The 21,086-nt window shown below is 38.7% G+C and overlaps 1 protein-coding gene across 1 annotated transcript in view; it reads right to left on the bottom strand.

Annotated features, from left to right (window-relative positions):
• Nucleotides 1-21,086, bottom strand: part of Shtn1 (shootin 1) — an 80,030-nt gene that overhangs the window by 49,177 nt on the left and 9,767 nt on the right. Inside the window, exons 2-7 of the mRNA XM_026389127.2 lie at nt 20,754-20,814; nt 13,405-13,499; nt 8,750-8,918; nt 6,799-6,896; nt 4,906-4,987; nt 957-1,051 (exon numbers count right to left, since the gene is read on the bottom strand). Of these exons, the coding sequence (XP_026244912.2) occupies nt 957-1,051; nt 4,906-4,987; nt 6,799-6,896; nt 8,750-8,918; nt 13,405-13,491 (531 nt within the window). The 5' untranslated portion in view covers nt 13,492-13,499; nt 20,754-20,814. The remainder of the gene's footprint in view (nt 1-956; nt 1,052-4,905; nt 4,988-6,798; nt 6,897-8,749; nt 8,919-13,404; nt 13,500-20,753; nt 20,815-21,086) is intronic.

A 21,086-nucleotide genomic window follows, 5' to 3' on the forward strand; every position in this document is an offset into this window, starting at 1 on the left:
GGAAACTATCCCCAGAGCCAGGGGACACCCAATGACTGCATATCAACAGAGTCAGGACTAGAGAAGCTCAAGGCGTATCTCTAACATGAGAGGAAAATCATCACACTGGTGAGAGGCTGAGACGATGGAGGTACAAGATGGTGGTGTTCCACAGCCAGTGGAAGAATCAACTCATGTAGTGAGTGCAGCAGAGAGAAGCTGGAGAGAGAGGAGGATTCCGTGGTACTATTATCTCAGATGACAGGTGGACTCAAGCCAGACTTCTCATCACAAGTGATGGGTGCCACTAAATGCAATTCCTTCCTCCCATAGAGCACTTTATAGTTTAAAAAATACTTCTTAAAAATCATGCCATTGGGTTCTAAAATCCTTTTGGTTCAGTTTATGTTATCAGTATCTATTTTACAGATGGTGAAAGTGGACTCTCAAAAGAATAAGGGTTGTTCTGAAATTATAAGACTAGTATCTGACATGGCCAGAATCTGAACCCAAACCTTCCTGCACCAACTTCGGTGAACTTGATACCATTCTCTAGCTATGTCTTGACCCCGGTACTCCTTATTGCAAACTGGTAGGTTTTTATTTAACCTCAAAAGGTGTTTTCCTCCTTATTTCTAACTGATACACAATAAATGTGCATATTTATGGTGTACAGTATGATAACCCGATACTTGTGTATGTGCACATGTGTATGTATGATGATTAAATCAGGGTAATTAGCATTTCCATGTCCTTAAACATTTATCATCTCTTTGTGCCGGGAATCTTCAAATGCCCCTCTTCTAGTTCTTTATAAAATATATAATAAATTGTAAACTATAGTCATCCTACTGTGCTGCAGAACCCTAGAACTCACTCTTCTTAATCTGAATGTATTCTCATTCTTTTTTTGTGTGTCATCAGCAAAGTCCCTTGAGAAACAAAAACAAAACACCAGGTCTCCGCGAAATACCCACCTCCTGTGCAAATGACTCTGCTTTCTTCCGGAGGTCCTTCTCCAGCTCCAGGTTCACTTGCATCTCCTCATACTCCTCCACTGCTAACATGGACACTTAAAAAGAGGAGGAAAAGTAAGACTGTGTGCCATACAAGTTATCAGGAACACAGACGGGAAATGATGTGGGAAAGAGACTGAGGCCTACGGGACCCTCATCCATTCCTGCCTGGCATGTAAATTGATAAAGGCTTTTTGGAGGGTGTCCTGGTAATGTGATTCAAAGATCTATAACTATTCATATCTTTTGATTCCACAATTCCACTTCTGGGAATGCACATCCTGAAAGAATAAATCACATATACACACACAGGCATGGAAGCAAGGATGCTATGTGCACTATTGCTGAAAACAATGAAATCATCTAACATCAAAGGATCAGCAAAAAATTATTATGCCACCAAAATTATAATATTGCAAACACAGAATTAGTGAATGAGAAGACATTTATGATATATATTTTAAAATAAGTGAATTTCAAAAATTAGTGCAAAATTAATTCTTCTTTTTAAGCCACAGAAAACACATCAACAGGCATGTCACAGGACAGGAAGCATATAAAAAGTCAATAAACATGTAGAAAAATGCTCACTGTTATTAGGCATCAGGAAATGCAAAGTGAAGTACTTTTCTTTACCGAAAGAAGAAGAAATTTGCAAAAATTAAAGTGTGGATATCTTGTTTGGGAAGGGTACAGAATGAGATCAGATATACTGCTAAGAGGAGTGTAAAATGACATCTATTTGCAAAATAATCTGGCCTTACACAGAGAAACTGAAGATAAAATTTTACATGTGGCATATATATTAGAGAAATAAGGAGACATGTATGAGAACTTTCATAACACGTAACTTAGAATAGCAAAATACTGGAAATAACTCAAATATCTGCAAAAAGATCAATGCATAAGTGAATTCTGATAGGGTCATCTTGTGGAATATTAGGTAGTAGTGAAATAAATGCCCAACGTGAATAAATCTGCGGAGGTTATAGCAAAATGATTCCGTTATAGCAAGTCCAAAAACATGCAAAATTAAACAATGTACTATTTAGGGATACATATATATTTGGCAAAACTATTAAATAAGAGAAAGAAAAAGATAAAATTCAACAGAGGGGAATAAGCAGAGAAAGATGGTTATGGGTTTGTCAGGTATTAGTAGGTAAAGAGAGATTTCCTTTACTAGTATTCTCTTCCATATATATATTGTAAACATATGTAACAAAAAACTTAATGGATACATATGTTTTTTAATTAGAAGAATATATTCTACTCCAGATCATCCTGTGAGCTGCTTCCCTCTGCCACACTCTTCCACCATGATGTTCTGCCTCACCTCAAGCCCTGAGGAATGGAGCCTGCTGTCTATGGACTGAGAACTCTGAAACCGTGAGCCCTCAAATAAATGTTTCCTACACACTCACACACACATACACACACACACACACACACACACACACACACACACAAAACCCATATCCTAAAATGTCAATAGTGCTTATCTCTGGATTATAAAGTTTCCTTTTCCTAGAACAAATTTAAATTTTCTACCAAAAAAAGTGTTACCCAATAAAAGGAATATATATGTGTGTAAACACACACACACACACACACGCACACACACACACATACATATTTTTACGTTACATATAAATTTTAAGTTATGTGTGTATCTGTGTGTGTTATTTTCAAGTGTTCTCTATGTTTACAATGAAGGGAAACAGCCTTAAAGACATCCAGGCCCAGAGGACCAAATGATTCCACAGGACAGACGCCTTCAAGAAGAAGGTCCTCTCAAATAAAAGTGACGCGCCTTCTTTCCTACTCTTGCCATTTAATGGCCTACTTTGTTAAATAACGGCACAGACAGAATGAAGGGGATAGTAACGCCACTAGAATTAGGAATGACTCCTGGCACCACCCAGTTGCTTCTGGTGAGGCACCCTGTCCTGAGCTGACTCATGTCACTAAAATCCTTCAAAAGGCCCTCTTAATGGCTGCTTTCACTCACTTTTCCTCAGGCACTTCAGTTCTAACTGACTAAGGACGGGTTTGCTGTGTAATGACATAGTATTTCAAACTCCACTCTGTAAATCTACTGCCTCCTCAGACGAAGGACGAATAGTCTTACTCAAGTAAAGTAATGTAAGTGGTGGTTTGTGGTGTGAATTATAGGTCCCCGAGAGCTAAATGATTTTTAAAATCTATTTAAGAAAAGAAATTTTGTGAAGAAAACAAAGAAGACTACGACTATCTGAAGCCCTGGGCAAGATAATTGACTCTTTTCTATGTCCAGAACACTATAATAAAAAGTGAATTTCCACATGTCCAGGTCCCTTTGACTTGGATTCTGAAAGAAACGAGGTTGGTCCTGGTGCTGTTTATTGATAGCCGCCTCTCTGCCCACACGGGGGGCTCTCTGAAGGCAGGGCTGTGTGATCCACCTCTGCAGAACCCTGTTTCCAGCGCAGAGCCTCAAGATGGCAAATTCCTCAATACATTTCTACCTACAAATGATCAGGACCTAAAGAAATGCTACCATCCAATGCGTCTCCCACACTTAACTACCAGGTCTTTTGTTTAAAAATCCCAGCTGATAAGTGGCACGGATTGACAGCTGTCACCAATGACAATGTGGAAAGCCCTAGGTCTGAAAGACTTCCTGTTAGTGTCTCAGCTTCTAGAGTAGGAAGCCAAGTGGCTGGGGGTGGGGGTGGGGGAGAACAAGAAGCATACTGGGGTCTCTGATACGGTCTGCATGAGGTTTGCCACCCAAAGGTTCATGGTCCCCGATGTGGTGGTATTAAGAAGACCCTTAAAGAGGAGGGGCTTAGCCTCAGTAATTACCTCATTGTGTCTCATAAAGGAGCAATGTTGTTCTCACAGAGTAGGTGAGTTCTCACTAGAATGGACTGTTATTAAAAGAGCAAGACTGGTCCCTTCCTCAGCTACGGCTTTCCATCTTGCCATGTGATCCTGCCCTCTCAACCTGCATTCCCACCATGATGCCATCCATCATGCTATGACTCAACCAAAGGGAGCCCTCACCAGCACCAAACACATGCTGTGCCATGCTCTTGAACCTCTCAAACTGGGAACAATAAACATCTTTTCTTTCTCAAGTTTTCAGCTTTTGGTACTTTGTTACAGTAATGAAAAATGGACTGACAGAGTCCCCTCCCTTGGAATAAACTTTCTCCATATCTGTACTTAGCATCACTCCCTCAATTGGGGACATAAGCAACAGCCCCCAGAAGACTCTTACATTTTACAAGAGTGATATGGTCACTGTGACAATTAGAATTACACAGTTTTCCTTGGAAGTAGTCACTGGAGACATTGTCCTCTCACCATGAGACCAGGTCTGACTTTCCTGGTCATTAGTTTGTTTTTACTAATTCGTTTAAATGGTTATGAATCCTTCATGACCTGCAGCTCAGAGCCGGATTTCAGACACAGACATGAGAGCAAGCATGCATCCACTCTCTACATCAATTTATACTCTCAATTCCCCTTTGTTCCATTTCCCATCCTCATAACTTAAAATGTTATCTCTTTGCAAGTAATCACTGTAGATGTCCCAATCTTTGCACTGAGATTCACTAAATGACTTATCAAATGCATAAATGCAGAAGTGTCAGCCCAGATGACTGTGGTCCCAGGACACATGTAGGACAGATGTGGCATTTATGTCTAAAGTTGCAAAACAAGTAGTTTCTGAGCTCCTCAATGAAACCACTTTCACATGCCCCCAATGACAAAAGAGTGGGAATGAAAGAGACCCACTGCTAGGAAAACAGTCCAGGAGATTTTGGACTGCGAGAGTCTTTAGGCAAAATGACACAAAATACATGTAAACAAAACAAATGACACACGCGGTGGGTCGAGAAGAAAGACTGGAACGACATACCTCTGTTGCATTTTTCTAAGACTTTTCTCTGTTCAAGAACTTCTGAATTTAAAACAGCCTTTTCTTGTTTAACTTTATTTACCTAAAAATGTAAGATTTTGAGGGGAGAAAACACCCAACATTGTAAAACGAGACATATGGCAACGTGTGATTCTCAAATGGCTGTTCAGTTTTCAACACGGAGTTTTCAACAGGAAGCTGCAGTGCTAGGCGAGACGGTAGGCACCGCCAGCGCTGTCCCCACAGCTTCAGAGGTGGCTATTCAAGGACGATCCCTTGGTTCCTAACTCAGTCATGCTGGCACCAGCACCAGTTTCGAAAGATGACCATATCCTAACCCTTTAATGTATGTATTTTGTATTTTTAACACAAAAATCTAATGATGGGTCACCCAGAAAATACACAAATCATTTAGTCAAGAGATCCAATACTCAATGAGGGGAGGAGTTTTGAACTTTGATGACTGTTTTCCTTACACAGAATACACATGAAAATATTCTCCCCCAAACTTAAATGTCTGAAAGAACATTTGACATCCATCACCGCTCAAATACATTAAGCAGGTCTGTTTATGTAATCTAAAAATACTCCAAACACTATGGATTGTACTAAACTTATAAATGCAAATGGTGAGCACCAAGTTCGGGGGAGCTGGGCAGGAGTGAGAAGAGGCAGCTGGAGAGGCACCAGCTTCCTCACTCGCCAATCTGTGTGTGCTTAGCCGGGCAGCAGGTAGAGGATGCTCGTTATTGTGCTCGTTGTACCTTTTCAGATGTCTGAGACAGTCACAATAAAAATACTTTCTGAACTGTCTTCCAATGACACCTCTAGGAGGAAGGAGAGAGAATCATCAATAAATGACCCCCACTATGGTTTGGGGGGCAGAAGAATGCATTTCCTGCCCCTCTCTGGTGGTGACTCGACAAACAAGCCAGGATGAGGATCCTGAAAGCAGCCGTGAGTCCAGCAGCACCTCCAGAGAGACTGTGAACCGGCATCTTTTCCTAGAAGCCTTACTTTTGCTTTTTGTCACTATCCAACAGGAAAGTCCCTACACAAGTATAATCACTCTTCTTCCCATTCATTATAATGTCCTGCCATAGTGAAGGACAAGCAGCAGGGCTGGGAAGGCTGGTGGGTACTGCTTCCCAATCTTTTTTACATCATGGCCTTCAAGGAACTGGTGATATATGTACAGGAATGGAGGAAACTGGGGAAGGCTGCTCGCTGGTGGGATCAAACCCTGGCACGTTTGGCAGCCACCTGAAGTGCTGTTGCCCATACACTGCGAAATTCTTGAGCTACAGAATCTGAGAACCAGAGACAAGTTAAAACCATTTGGTGAAATTAGACTCTCAGCCTCGAGCAAATACAAGGCAACTGTGTGGTCCTGTTCTTAAAGACACCTCAAAGGGACAACAGAAAGAGTCTCCAAATCCCTGCTTGAACCCCCTCTCACACCTACCCTATCTGCCTGTGCTGGAGGGACACAAAGGGACAGCCCCCTTTAAACGGAGCCAGACCATCCCACTGGAGAAGCAAGATACTCTCTTCCTTCTTTGCCAGAAGCAATGAAGTGCGTGACCTGAAACCGCTACCATTCTTACAAATCTGCCCCATGTAAGAAAAAAAAATGGGGACAACAGGGAGCATGTCATGCTATCTAGTATTGCGTCATTCAGCTAGGTAATGGGTACCTGAACGTTCAATGACCATGTTTCCTAACCCTTTTTGTATGTCTGAAATGGGGCAAAGGAGAAGATCAAAATTGTTACACAGTTCTTATATCAAAAATTAGCTAGCAATACCAAGTGTCTGATATAGTCAATCCCAAAAAAAGACTTTTGGTTTGAAAACACATAAGGCCTTGCCTTTCAGGCCTAAGATACGTACTTCTTCAATTACTTCTACAAGTTTGCTCTTCAGATTTTCCAACTCAATGGCTAATATCTTCTTTTCCTCCTGAACAGATACAATTTGATCTCGAAGCTCTGCATTTTTAAAGGAAAAAAAAAAGAAAAAGGTTTAAAAAATAAACAAATAAAACATATTCAAAAGAACTGAAAATGCCAGCCCTACAGCTTATGATCAAGGTTATTTTGCAAAAATAAGGAAAATAAAGAAGCAGAGGACAATGGGAATCTCACCTGCATGCCCCACCCCAAACACTCCTGGTTCTATACCAGGTGATCTCACCATGTTAAATGTACCAAAGTGAGTTTTCTTTGCAATTGATCAAATCCAAATTTGAGAAAACTATCCAGCAATTGGGAAGTTAAATTTCTTCGGCTTATGCTTAATGCACCATACTAATTTCTTTTTTATTTCATAAAGACCATGTCTCTTGTCACAATACAATATAAACAAAAAATTGGGCAGTTAATAATTTGGAGATTTGATTTGAAGGAAAAAAGTCCTGACTTCCTGCCAATTTATAGACCATAAGCATCATTCCAACTGACTCAAAAATGTAAAGAAGGGTTAATTTTAGTAACTTTCTCTCCAGAGTTGTGGGTGCTTCATTTCTTAATTTATTTCTACTTTTTATTATTGTGATGTAATGATAAATAATGCAAATATTAGCAACTTTAAGTACAAAAGCTTCTGATGTTAAAAGTTACCTCTGCCACTCAAATGTTTAAAAATACACATGGATTAGCACAGATTACTTAAGTTTTTATCCAGGCCTACTGTTTTGCCACTTGTTTTTAATTGCTTTTAATTTCTTATCCTTCTCTGAGGGCAGTAAGAAACCTGCTATGTGGTTATTTATAAATTGCATTAAACTTTGTACGTGGACCCAGCTTGAAGAAGTTCTCAGTGATTCGATTCTAAATCACCTTCTCCACTGGCTGGCTAATTACCAAGGAAGAACATGAGACCATATTGCTCAAGACCTAAAGAAAGGAGAATAATGAACAAAAGGAAATCCTTTAAACCTCCTCTCCCTCTCAGCCAGCATCAACTCTATTTTGTCTTGGGTTAAGAGGCTGAAGAGTCAGGTAAAGCCAGGTAAACCCTTCCACGTTTCTACCTGTACCTGAAATTTTATCTACCAAATAAACAAAAGAGTAGTACTTCTGAATGTGTACCAGGTTAAAATGCTCTGATAGTCATTAAGCCAGAAACTGCTTTGTGACATCTTTAACAGAAACAATGTGTGTGTGTGTGTATACACATATTATATACATATACATATATGTATATATATAAACATAAATAAAATTAATTTGCACTGAAGAGAAGTCTCCTATGATCTTGACTCTATGGCACTATTTGCTAGCCAACACAGTTGTTTAATACTGAGTATGCTTTTAGCTCATTGCTTAAATCAGATATTCTTAGAAGGCAGAGACTAAGTAATTTAAGGAGGAATCTCCTCCAAAGATTCCAACACAGAACTAAACTGAAAGGGAATATTAACTAAACACATAGACACACACATATCTTTTGGTGCTAGGAATGGGATCCGGGGCATCTAGTGCACTAAGCTCATACTCTACCACTGAGTCAAACCCCAGCCTCAGAGAAATGAATTTCTATCTTGCATAACACATCTAAAATTCTCTTAACACCCAGTCCATACTCTTATGGATGTGGTCTAACTGGCTGTTTCTGGAGACAACACTCTCAAAGGTGTCAAATTCCAAACAAGAAAGCCACCCATAAAGCATTGGTGCTATACCCTGTGATTCTCAAATAGCTTCTAGGGGTGGGCCTGAGGCATCAGCGGGTTTTTTTTTTTTTTTTTTAAGTTAACTATTTAGCATTTCACAGCTTCTCACGGGGCTCCAACATGCAGTCAGGGAGATGGAAGCATGCTCGGTAGTGAGCAGGGTCCCACCTTTGATCTGCCTCTGACACTGCACTGACACACATGTCTCCGCAGCTCCGTCTGTGTCCCCAGCAGGGTCCTCCTCGTCAATGTTTATCTCCTCGGTTATGACATCTGGTCCCAGCTTGGCCATGTACAACATGCTGATTCTTTTCAGTGTTTTATTTTCTTTATTTAGCTAAGAAAAAATGCAAACATAGTTATTTTAACAGCAGTCAAATAATTATCTTGGGTTTTTAAACAATAGACAAATTAAGCAGGTTTTTGTCTTGCATATTCACAACAGTCACAGCAGGACACAGGATTAGCAGATTCACTAAACAAGGTTGTGTTCACACGTTTTAATATTAGATGTGTGACTTTAAGTAAGAACTGGTACCTGGATTACAGCCAGCAGCAAGTGGAAATGCTAGTCATGACCAAGAGGAAATACATATAAGGAATTAAAACACCAGTATTTCTAGTTATTAATAGTCTTAATATACATTCTTTATTTAAAGTAAATTTTCATCTTGATGCTGTACTGAAAACACCTCTTAAGTGTCTGCTTGCTTAAATCCTTTCTTTTCTGGACATTTCCACTCATCTCCAGTGAGCATGTGATTTCTGTGGGAAGACTATACATCCCCAAAGCCTTCCCCAGCCATTAGCCATAGCTAGTAAGTCCAGAGATGAGACACGTGACCCAAGTTTGGCCAATCAGATCTCTTTTCTAGGAATTTGGAGGCTGGAATAGAAATGAGTTTCCATGTGTCTGGACATAACAGGGGCTGGCAACCACACTCTACTACTGACCTGAGGAAGAGAGAAATGCAGTGTGTTGCAAAGGTGAAAATGAAGCTGATATGGAGAGAGAGACAGAGAAAAGCAAGGAGAGAGGGTTCCACAAGCCCCAGTCCACTCCCAAACTGCTCCTGACTCACAATTGGGATTCTCCAATATTTGTCTCTAACAAGTTCCCATATCTTTCTCTTTTCTTGCTTGAGCTTGTTCAAGATGTGTTTCCACTACCTGTACACAGAATCTTAATAAACCACAATACAAGAAAATTCAAGGTAGTTCCTATTATCTCTTCAAAAAGAGTTCTAATTCACAGCAGTAAAAAGGAATCCTAATTTGTTAATGTATTTGTTATTCCTTAATAAAGAATAAGCAGGTTTGAGTTTAATAACTGACATTGGAAATAAATGAACATAATGTCACTGGGATGCTAGCTTATCTTCTTTATTGTAAACTTGACACCAGAACAAGAAGTTTAGTATGATACACATCTGGCTTCAGCCCATTTGTGATCATAATTTGGCCCTTCTGGGTTTCTCACAGCTCACTTCAGTTTGGAAGATCTGATTCTTATCCCAATAATTTAGAACAAAGTGCCATGGTCTGGAGCCCAAGAGGTTTCCCTAACTTCCCTGAGGAATCAGGAAGAATCTCTTAGAAAAAGCTATAAAAATTCCATGGATTCTTCCAGGAAAGACCCAGAAGCTCTACTCAGGGAATTCCTTTTTCCCAGTCCCTAGTCCCTATCTCCCCATGTTACTCTACGGGATCAGGGATAAGAGATGAGGCCCATAAGCCCCCAACCCCTCTTCCTTAAGATGGAAAATTTTAGGAGACGCTGTCGTGGGTCCTGTGAACCATGAATGCTACAGCTCAGCCTTCCAAGAGGCTCAAGGAATCTTGTCAATTCTTATACTACGACATCTTTTCTGAGTGTGAAACATCAATTTAAGAAGAAATTTTTTAAAATGAAGACAAATTATAACTCTGCCTTCTAATATTTAAACAAATGACTCCCATCCCTGCACATTACAATCTCTGGAGAACAACAGATTCATGTAAAGAAAAAAAAAACCCTTAAAAATGCGCTGTAACTTATCCAAGTCTCTGACCACACGGCCAGCATAGTACTGTTTCAGACTCAGTGAATCAACACTGAGCATCACGGATGCAGACTGACAGGATGCCTTAGCACACACGTCTCGAGAACTAATATAATCCTTCAGTGTCTCATTTCTCATCAGCAAACTAAGGATAAAAACAGTTTCTATCCCCAATATGAAGATCAAATGAGATATTACAGATCAGGTTAGAGTTCAGCAAGTGGTTTAGCTACTTCTACTAAAAAAGGAGGCTTAGTTTTTATTTTTCTTTGAAAAATCATTTATCAGCTAGTTTTCTTCAAATAAGGTGTGCATCTATACATTTTATTCTTCCAGGATATTCATTAAAATGCTGATTTTTGCCATGTGGTACTTAATATATTTCTTCCCAGACCATCACAGTACTACTTGGTAACCTGAGAGTTAACAGTTTCTACTCTCAAAAGAGCTTCAAGCCTCTATCAAACCAGGCACTCAAATCCATCAGCTATGGGTCATCTGTAATACAACTACTCAGTAGTCATTAGCTTGAGGGAAAAACCCAACCACACAGCATCCTAAGTCTTCTCTCAAACACCATTTTCATATTTTGAAAGAAGAAATACAAGATTTGCAATGCCTGATGTCTTATGAACATTTTTGAGAAGTCTGTACTCACTGATTTTGGCTAAGCAATTTCACTGCAGCTACTCATCAAGTTACAGATTAACGGCACACTGCCTGTTGCGTGGAATCCTTGTAAGTCATGACCCCCCCCCACCAAATGAACCTATTACTATATTCAAATTTAAATAGTTTTTATATTGTCATAGTTCAATGAATATTTAAAGAAACAAAGTAAGCAAATTAAATGGCTTTGAATTTTCTGACTTAAAATAATTGGTATACATTTATCAGTTTAGCTTCCACATTTTAGAAACTATCCACACTTTTTTTAAGAAAATTTTGAGGTCAAATTACATTGTAAGAATTAAATATTCCATTTGTCATTTATCTGAAGGCAAAAGTTTAGGAAAATAATTAACTTACAGAAAATTCTCTGCTCAGAAAATGAAGTCTACTTTCAAAAAATGAGAACTGATACTGAAACAGAATGTTCTATTATCACTTAGTGTCACACATAAAATGAAGCTTCCAAATTCTGCTTTCATATCTGCTGAGCATGTCTATAGATTAATAGGTTAATCTATTAATTAATGCTGGATTAATTCTGCTTCTTGATTTGTTTCTCACTCCATTCCCTATGAATTCACATCGTACCCTCAGAAACAAACTACATGTCCATTTTCAAGAAGGCTTCTTAGGATAGGAAACAAGTGGTGTAAGTTAAAAATCCGAGGTGCAAGAATGACCTTAGGGATTAGGCAAGAGTGGTTTCTAAGTGGAGATAGCACTGGATACCTGGCAGCTTTCCAACATACACACGCCTGGACCATGCTCCTGGACCAAGGGGATCTGGAGAATGCCTAAGATGACAACCTTGATCCACACAGACACTCAGAACATTTGGACTATATGGCTCAATTCTCTTGCCAAAGGCTACCTGTTTAATAAAGGTGGGCCATAAGCTCTGCCAATCCTGAGAGGTGACCAGTGTCTATAATCCAACTGGAATTAATGTTAAGAATAAGAGAGAGTATAGAGGCTATCTGTAGGCCCCAGAAGAGTCACAGCGGCTACTCTGCTCTGTATATAATTTTTTTCCCTCTGCCTATTTCAAAAGAGATAAAGGAAATGGTAGGAGAATTCTTACACCATCGTGGACGGGGGAGCTCCGGTGCTGTGGCCCAGAGTAAAAGGAAGTAGGAGCACCCAAGCTCTTGGTGTTTTCAAACCAAGGGCCTTGGTTGCTATGCATCCTTCAGACAAATAAAAGGAGAGAAGTCACACACACACACATTTATGTTCTTAGTTAAGTTCTGATTGAATATCTTATGAATTCTAATGCAGTGTCGTTATGCAAACAATTAAGCAAATACCTCTCGCAAGCACACTGCTAATGCATACAAATTAAATTTATTTATTTATTTATTGGTGGTAGGATTTCAGTCACATCCAAAGAAATACTCCCGAGGTGGTGGATGTTGGGAGGTTGGGGGAGGAAAAGAAACACAACCAGCATTACTAATGAAATTTGGTTGAAAATTGCTGTAATCCATTTTCTGATGAAGTGGTTCAGATGCATTTTACCCAACCCAAAATACATAAGACAGAGATAAAAACATTCTTTAATAATAATGTACTTCTGATGAGACAGAATATAGAAAATTACACACTTGGTAAATTCATCAGCTAGAGGCAATCAGCAGAGCACCGAGGTCACCTTTTGCATGCCCTCGCTTTGCTCTCACAAATAATCACCTGAAATGTAAGGCTGGAGGCTGGCTTTCCCATCAGTCCCAGCAGGGCCCACTCACTGCTCTTTCATGTCACACCTGGTTAGTTTTAAACTTGGTTAGCACTGAACCAAATGCAGAGATGGAAAGTCCAGCACATTAACAGACTACTCCGGAACCCTGGTCCCAGGCAAAAAAAGCACAACTGTGGAAATACACACAGGCAAACCCTCCTTTTACAATCAAAACCACCTCTGCATCGAGGCAAATATTTACATAATCCCATTCCAGGATTCTGAGACCCGCATCCCTCTCTTCACCCTCAGAATAGGGAGATGAGTGACTGCAGTACTGGCAGAGCCAAACTGGGCAGAAGCCGCTCCCCAGTAAAACAAGCTGAAATCTGAAAACTCAAGAAATATCCCTACCTTGAAGAGAGACTCACCTTTGTGGCCAGAGCTTCAGCGCTTTCTCGACAAGTCTTCTCGATTTCAAGATGGTTCTGCATGAAATTAACTTCCTCTATAACCATGTGAGAAACTAGGAATGAGGGGGAAAAAAGTCTCAGCATTCAAGGATTAGTCAGCTATTCCAGAAGCCCACACATCGTCCCATGATTACAAATACTTCAATTCTTTCTCTGGCTAGCCTTTAGCCATTATCAAGAAAAGTTTTTAAGAAGCTGCCCTGACTTAACTTAGTTCATATTTGAACACAGAAAGAAAAAAAAAAGAACACAACAAAGAACAGGCACTACTCTAACATACATTTAGGAGGTTTGTAAAGCATATATTTTCTATGTGGCTATGGACACTACAGACATATCGGCTAATTCAAATAAAAGACTCTCCCACAAATGAACAGCAGCAAGATGTCTTTCTTAGAAGAATATAACATGTGGATCTAATAAAGAAAATTAGGTAATAAGAAGTAAAATGAAAATAAATCTTAAGTTGACTGACATAACTATGTGGCAGCTTAACTCAGAGTTGTAATATTACTCTGTAAGAGTGACAAGCCAGTCACTGTTATTTCAAACACCAGAGCACAGAAGCATAGCACTGAGATTTATGTAGCATGTGATGAAAACAGGGGTTTAAATTGTTTCTATCATAGGCTATCAGTAGGAATAAGGGAAAAAAATCAAATTTTACTTGATTTTTTTACCAACATTTAAGAAACTGTTTTAGATTTTTAAGTAGCTGGTTTATGTAAATTGAGATTTAAAGGTACAGAGTCATTCAGAACTTGGATTATATTTTGAGGCTCAAGATCAACTAAGAAAATGCCAATTCCACTCACCCACATTTCTTGTTAAAAGAAAATCCCCAGAACCTTACACCTAACTGTAGACATGTATATTTATTGACATTTGTTTGGCTTTAAAAAAAAAATTAAAGGACCCAAATGTGAAACTCAACAAAGTTAGGCAAAAAGCTCTGGGCTCACATAACACAAAGAGAGATTACTTTTGCTTCATTTAAGCTTAATTAACCTGCAATTATGATTAAACTCAGAGGGAAAAAAATTCTCTCCAAATTAAATACAAAAAATGTATTACTTCCTAAGTCTGTCCAAAGTTCTTATTATGTTAATATTCAAATTCATAAAGCAGCACTAAATGGCCAGAAACATCTCTAACCTTGACATTTTTTCAGGGGTAATAATAATCTGCCGCAAATGCAGGCCAACCAAAAACCACTTAACTAATTAGTAGTTGCAGTCACCGAGAAAAACATGAATCAACACTGTTATTACAAGTGGCACATTTGAGTGGCATCTAATTATGACTTGATGAGCACGATACTTGCATTATCAACATTACTACTGCATCCCATCAGGGCCTAAAAGCTGCTGATGGCATTGACTTCGAGAAACTCCCACTCAATGGTACAGCAGCACCCAACAATCGGCTTGGCAGGGGCCCCCCTCACTAAATGACACGTTAAGCGTAATTACTGGTAGACATTGTAAATAAACAGGATTGGAAGTGAAAATTGTACCAAGTGCATAAGACACAATCTGACACATTGGAAGTGGCAGCCTTAATTGAGAGTTTCTTTGACTGCTCAAGATCATTTCAACTGCATTTCTCAGAGGACAGTGATTATAACTGTGGAGACAGACGGCATAATGGTATCAGCACTACTGACAGAGCAGTGAATTAAATTGTATCTGCTGTGGTGTGAAAGCCTTGATGAGAGGTACAGATGCCTTAGTGGTCTTATCATTACAACACAATGGTCATGTTGTCATCAACCTTTCTGGCTCCAATTGAAAAGAAATGATTGTGTGTTGAAGCTCCCCCACACCACCCCCCTTGTCCTCTTCTATCTCTTGTTCTGAATAGAACCAATTTTCAGAGAGCTATGAAATCACGCAATAGGTCCTAAAATGCAGCTGCTTGGCATACAAACGGGTCCCCATTAAACTGGAATCACACACAATATGTGTTTATGCCAGAAGAACAAATAGAAGCTGAACACAGGCCAAGTTTATTCACACACACAAAGCCCATGTAGCTCTTCATCAATATAATTGCCTTTTATATTGTAGTTTAAATAATAGGCTCTATTATTTCCTTAAAATCCTAATATTCCTGGCATTTTATCACTATGTTTACAAGGTAGGTTCTTCAAAAATGTGAAGGAAAGAGAAAAGAAACCTATACAATTTTTACAACATCAAATATTACTTTGAATTTTTAGCCTTAACTACTTGACATCTTCTGCCACAATCTGGTATTTCTACTCTCATAACAAAAACATAAACACTCTGCATTTTTCATAGGAATTTGACTTTTTATTCAATAACATTCTTGCTCATGAAAGAGTAAGAAAAATCATTCCACAGTATTGAGGTTTAGGCCTAGCAAAGGGGGCGGGGGGCATTTATTTTCTAAGTATTTTGTAAAAGCTGCGCTGTGATTTAACTTGATAGACTTGGCCAAGGAGTACCTGCCCACATTTTCTCCAAGGCTGATGTGGTAGACTCCATCAGGTGGGGTCTTCATTTCTTCCTCAAAGAGGGAAGAGTAGGAATTCTTCATTGTGCTATGATTTTTAGTTTAAGAAATTATCCCAATGCTAAATTAGATAGCTCACTTACCAACTTCCTGGGTTCCAAAGGGAAGAATACTTTAAAGGCCATTTATATTTTTAGAAAAGCAGGACTCCATTTCCAAATGCAAAAGTCAGGTCACATGATATAAAGCAGAAATAGTCTTAATACAGAAATTTATGTGTATCCTTTCAAAGAATGAAAGTTTTTAAAACCTTTAGCTGTCTATTTTTATGGTCCTGAAGTAGGTCTTCTTCCTAACATCCATGATCTACAGCTACCATACCTATGCCATTGCACATTTTAATGAAATAAGGTTTAAAAAAGATAAACTCTAAGAGAATTTAATACTGCAGTTATGCTTTAAAGAAAAAAAAACTAATCTTTTAAGGAGTCCATAGTAAAATAGGTAGTGAGGAAATATTAAAATGATATAGTTACTGGCATCAGTTGTAAAGTAAGAGGTCAGTAGTAAGAGGGCCTGTGTACACAGAGAAAACATGATCAGCCAGGCTGACAACTGTTGACGCTGGACCATGGACATTCGAGGGTTCATTGAACTATTTTCTCAGTTTTGAAAAACTCTGAATTTTTTTATAATAAAAAAAGGCCCTAAGAACTCAATAGTATAACTAAAAGCACATAAGCTGTTATTTCCACCAGTCTAGCTGGATTAGAAAAGTTGGTCTTTCCTCATCTGTGACCTCAAAGCACTCTCACCTTTATGCCACCCACAGGACATGTCACATTGCAGGGAAACGGGGTGGCTTTGTTTTAATTTTTGCTCTTGTCTTCCACTAACTGTGACCATTAAAAGAGGGATTTTTGTTTCACATGTGTCTGGTGCTTTTGAATCCAGCATGATGCTATGTACAAAGGACGTGCTCCTATTTGTGGGGAGGATGGAGTTCATCGTGAATACCCTCTTACAAGAACGTTCCCTGTAGTGGAGAAATGCTTAGGCAACAACTATCATCACCATTTACTGAACCGGATTATGTGTCCAGCCTCGTGCTAAACCCTTTATACCTGTTCCCCTACAAATCCTCACAATGATCCTACAAAGTAGGTGTCATCACAGTAGTTTTATATCTGACAACATCAAGGCCTCCTAGTTGTTTAGGAGGCTGAGGAGAGAGGACCTCTTGAGCTCATGAGTTTGACATATGCCAAATCACAGAGTTCTACCAGGAAAAGCCAAGCCAAATTCACTCCCAAGGTGACTCCACTTTTTCACTATCCATTCTAGTTCATTATAGTTAAAGGCATCATTTTAACTACAAGGCGTTGTTTCCTGAGCAAAATTCCTGTCCATCTCCACCTCCCAGCAATATGTAGAAAGACATCTCTGCAGCACACACGGTGAACACAACACAGCTTCTCCTTCAACATCAGACTCCTCAGGAAACAGCCAGGGAGTGGGACGTGGTGGCGCACACCTGAAGTCCCGGATGCTCAGGAGACTGAGGCGGGAGGATGCTGAGCTCATGAGTTTAAGAACAACAATAGTGAAACCCCATCTCAAAAAAAAAAAAAAAAGGGCTGGGGATGTGGCTCAAGCAGTAGCGCGCTCGCCTGGCATGCGTGCGACCCGGGTTCGATCCTCAGCACCACATACCAACAAAGATGTTGTGTCCGCCAAGAACTAAAAAATAAATATTAAAAAAAATTCTCTCTCTCTCTCCTCTCTCACTCTCTCTTTTAAAAAAAAAAAGTAACCAACATCCAGGTGTCTATCACTATTGGTCTAGTCTACCTGTATTGACTTTCATATGAATGAAATTATACTATATGTTCTTTTAAAAAAAAAAAAAAAAAAAAAGAACCAGCCAGGAAGTTGGCACACATGTATGAAAACTGGTATGACCTAAAACAGAACCCAGACTCCAACTCTGGGGCTTCAAGTACTTGAAAGGACTTTATTTACTTCTCCTTTCACAAGAATCCATGTTTGCAGAAACATGGCATTGCTCTGTGTAGAAAGACCAGGAGGCAGGCTCAGGGAGAACTGGCAGAGGACCAAGAATGGCATGGAACTATGGATAGGAACATATGTCCCCTAGGAAAAGCACACTGCTCTGGGGCCTGACAAAGGTGTTCCTGAGCCTTACTGAACTGCTCTTCCCACACTTGGAGAGCGAGGCCTGGCCCATGAATATCACAGGGATTCCAGATTTCAACCCTGTGCCAAAAGAAACTTTTCCCCACAGCTGTCCAAATGTACAGACCCATATACACCAACTTCCTGAAGGTCAGCAACATGAACTCTTACTACTTAATGGAGTCCTGACATTCTGGATGGCTTAGGAGATAACAGTGGTAGTAGCCACTAACATTCATTAAGCACTTACTATATGACAGGTATAGTGTTAAGTGTTTTTACATAAATTATCTCATTTAATACTTAGCCTATAAAGCAGGACCATTAATCTCAATTTTACTAATGCAGATAAGTATCTACTACATGGATTCACACCAAATGGAGCTCTTCACTGGTGAAAAATATGGCCAAACCCCCTTCCAGATCTGAAATTCTACCTCTGTTCAAAAGTCATGAATTGTTTAGCTCAGATACAATTTTTTAAAGAAATATTTAAGGTTTTCTTATTCCATTTTTTTAACTTTAATTAGTAGGCCTAATAAAGGTAAAAATTAAAGGCATACAACGATACCGACTGTTGTGCTAGCTTCAATTAATCCTTTCAGGTCTTAACCTGAGTTTCTCAGAAGGAAAAAAATGTAAATTCTTTAAACTATCAAAGGTGTTTAGAGGAAGACACAAAGGAAAGGGAAATGGAAGATGGAAGCCGAGTTTACCTGTTACTCAAAAGGCCGAGGGGGGGATTTGCTTCCATTTTTGCATAATGCAAGAAGCAAAATCTGGATCAAAATCTTTTGTGATAAATCCAACCATAGGAAACTTGAACTATCCCCACTGTACACAATACTCCAATCCTCTATCAGTAATTCAAGTACATTAATTGGTAACAATGCCAGTGGGATCACTGTTTCAGAGGTGATGGGTGCCAGCACAGTGTAAGCATATCCCACTGATCCTGCACTAGCCAAGGAGAAAGTCACGTGCAACTGCAATTCATGCATTCACAAGTAAGAGGTATTTCTATCACAGCATACCAGCCTCCCAAGATAGGTTATACCCACAAGATTACCCTCAGATTTTCTTTCTTGTAGTCAGATGCTGAAATAAAGTGGTTATTGAAATTTAACTATAATGCTGCATTTTTATGGCTGTTTTACCTTCCAGAAGTGTCTAATGTTTTGAAGTGCTGTTACCAAGTCAACACTTTATGATATAATCAAATAACCTGACTGAGATAGCATCAGCAGAATGACAGAGAAAGCCTTGGCTTCCAAAGGAAGGGGGTCACTTTCCCTGCTACTGTCTGGCTCTTTCCCGGTGACATATTTCCATCTGACACTTCAGGTCTGATTGGCTATGTTCTATCTTAGGGAATAAATAACAGATTTATGTCACATAAAAAATAATAGTAAAAATTTAGAAGAATATTATTATTACTTTTGTGGGAACATAACTTTCCTTGGTTGGTGAAAACGCTATTTCAAACATTCAAACTCTTAAACATATCTAAGCTCTGTGATCCTATAACTGCTTTTCTCTTTTTTTAACCATTTTATTAAAGCATTAAGTGACATGTAAAGAGCTATATGTATTTGATGTATACAGCCTGATGAGTTTAGGGGCAAGTATACACATCCATGAACCATCACTCACCATTAAGTCCTAGATACATCTATTACCTCCCACAGTCTCCTCCCACTCTATCTATCCATCCATCCATCTATCCATCCATCCACCACAATGCCTCATGCATGCTAGGCAAACACTCTACCACTAAGTTATACCCCAACCCCTATGATTTACTTAGAACACTTAACATAAGATCTATCCTCTTAGTACATTCTAAGTATATAACACCGTATTGTTAGTTATAGCCACAAAGATGCAGAATAAATCTCCAACATAATTCCTTTCTAAGAATTAACCTAAGAAACTAATCAGATTACTATAAAGCTGTGTACTTTGTGTACTTGCCATGACATTAATTATAATAGTTAAAACCCATAAATAATCTATTAATGAAAGAACATGGTACCATTATATGATGGAATGCTATGGGCAACAATTAAAATGTACAGCTCTACCGACATGCAAATGTGATAAAGTACTGTCTACTGAGAAAAGTAGGCCACCAGACCAAATGCAAAATATGCATTTTGATATAAACATATTACACAAATTTTAAAAAAAAACAGGAAGGACAAGACTATAAAATGGTAACATTAGCTTTTCTCAAGTAGCCAATATAACAAAGTAATTTTTTCTCTTTTAACTTTTTGTACAGTAAGATTTTCTACTAAAACTATAATAATAATGCCTTCATAAAATAATAATACTATTCCATTTCTTTAAAGATCACAGTAATATGGGCTGGGAATATGACTCAGTGGTAGAGCACTCACCTAGCACGTGTGAGGATACTGGTTCAATCCTCAGCACTACATAAAAAAATTAATAAATAAAAATAAAGGAAATGTGTCCATCTACAACTAAAAAATGTTTTAAAAAAAGATCCCAGTAATGTCAAGGCACCTTTTGGGCAAATGGAAAGACAATTTTAATTATATATCTCTACTTACATAATACAAAAATAGGTATATATGTATAATAATTCCACTGAAGTGCTTACATACTTTTCTGAAATTCTTCCAGTTTTTTAACAGCTTCATCTCGTTCTTGCCTAATTTTGTCACACTGAAATGAGAAAAAAAAATGTTAAATTTATATCATAAATTTTAAGTTTGGAAAGGTGAGCAAGAGTAAACATATAGGCAGCAACAATTTTCTGAAAACAAAACAAAACAAAACATCTTTAAAAAGCACCAATAGTACAAGATGGCTGTTCGGCTCAACTAGTACGGAACTGTCCAATTTTCTTAGACCTTCTAAGATAATGAGTCACCCTATAGCTCATTATCTCCTCAGTAACAGACCAATTTAATATCCTTGAGTTAAAGTGTACTCGT

The sequence above is a fragment of the Urocitellus parryii genome, chromosome 5 (genome assembly GCF_045843805.1).
Source record: "Urocitellus parryii isolate mUroPar1 chromosome 5, mUroPar1.hap1, whole genome shotgun sequence".
Classification (NCBI taxonomy): Eukaryota; Metazoa; Chordata; class Mammalia; order Rodentia; family Sciuridae; genus Urocitellus; species Urocitellus parryii.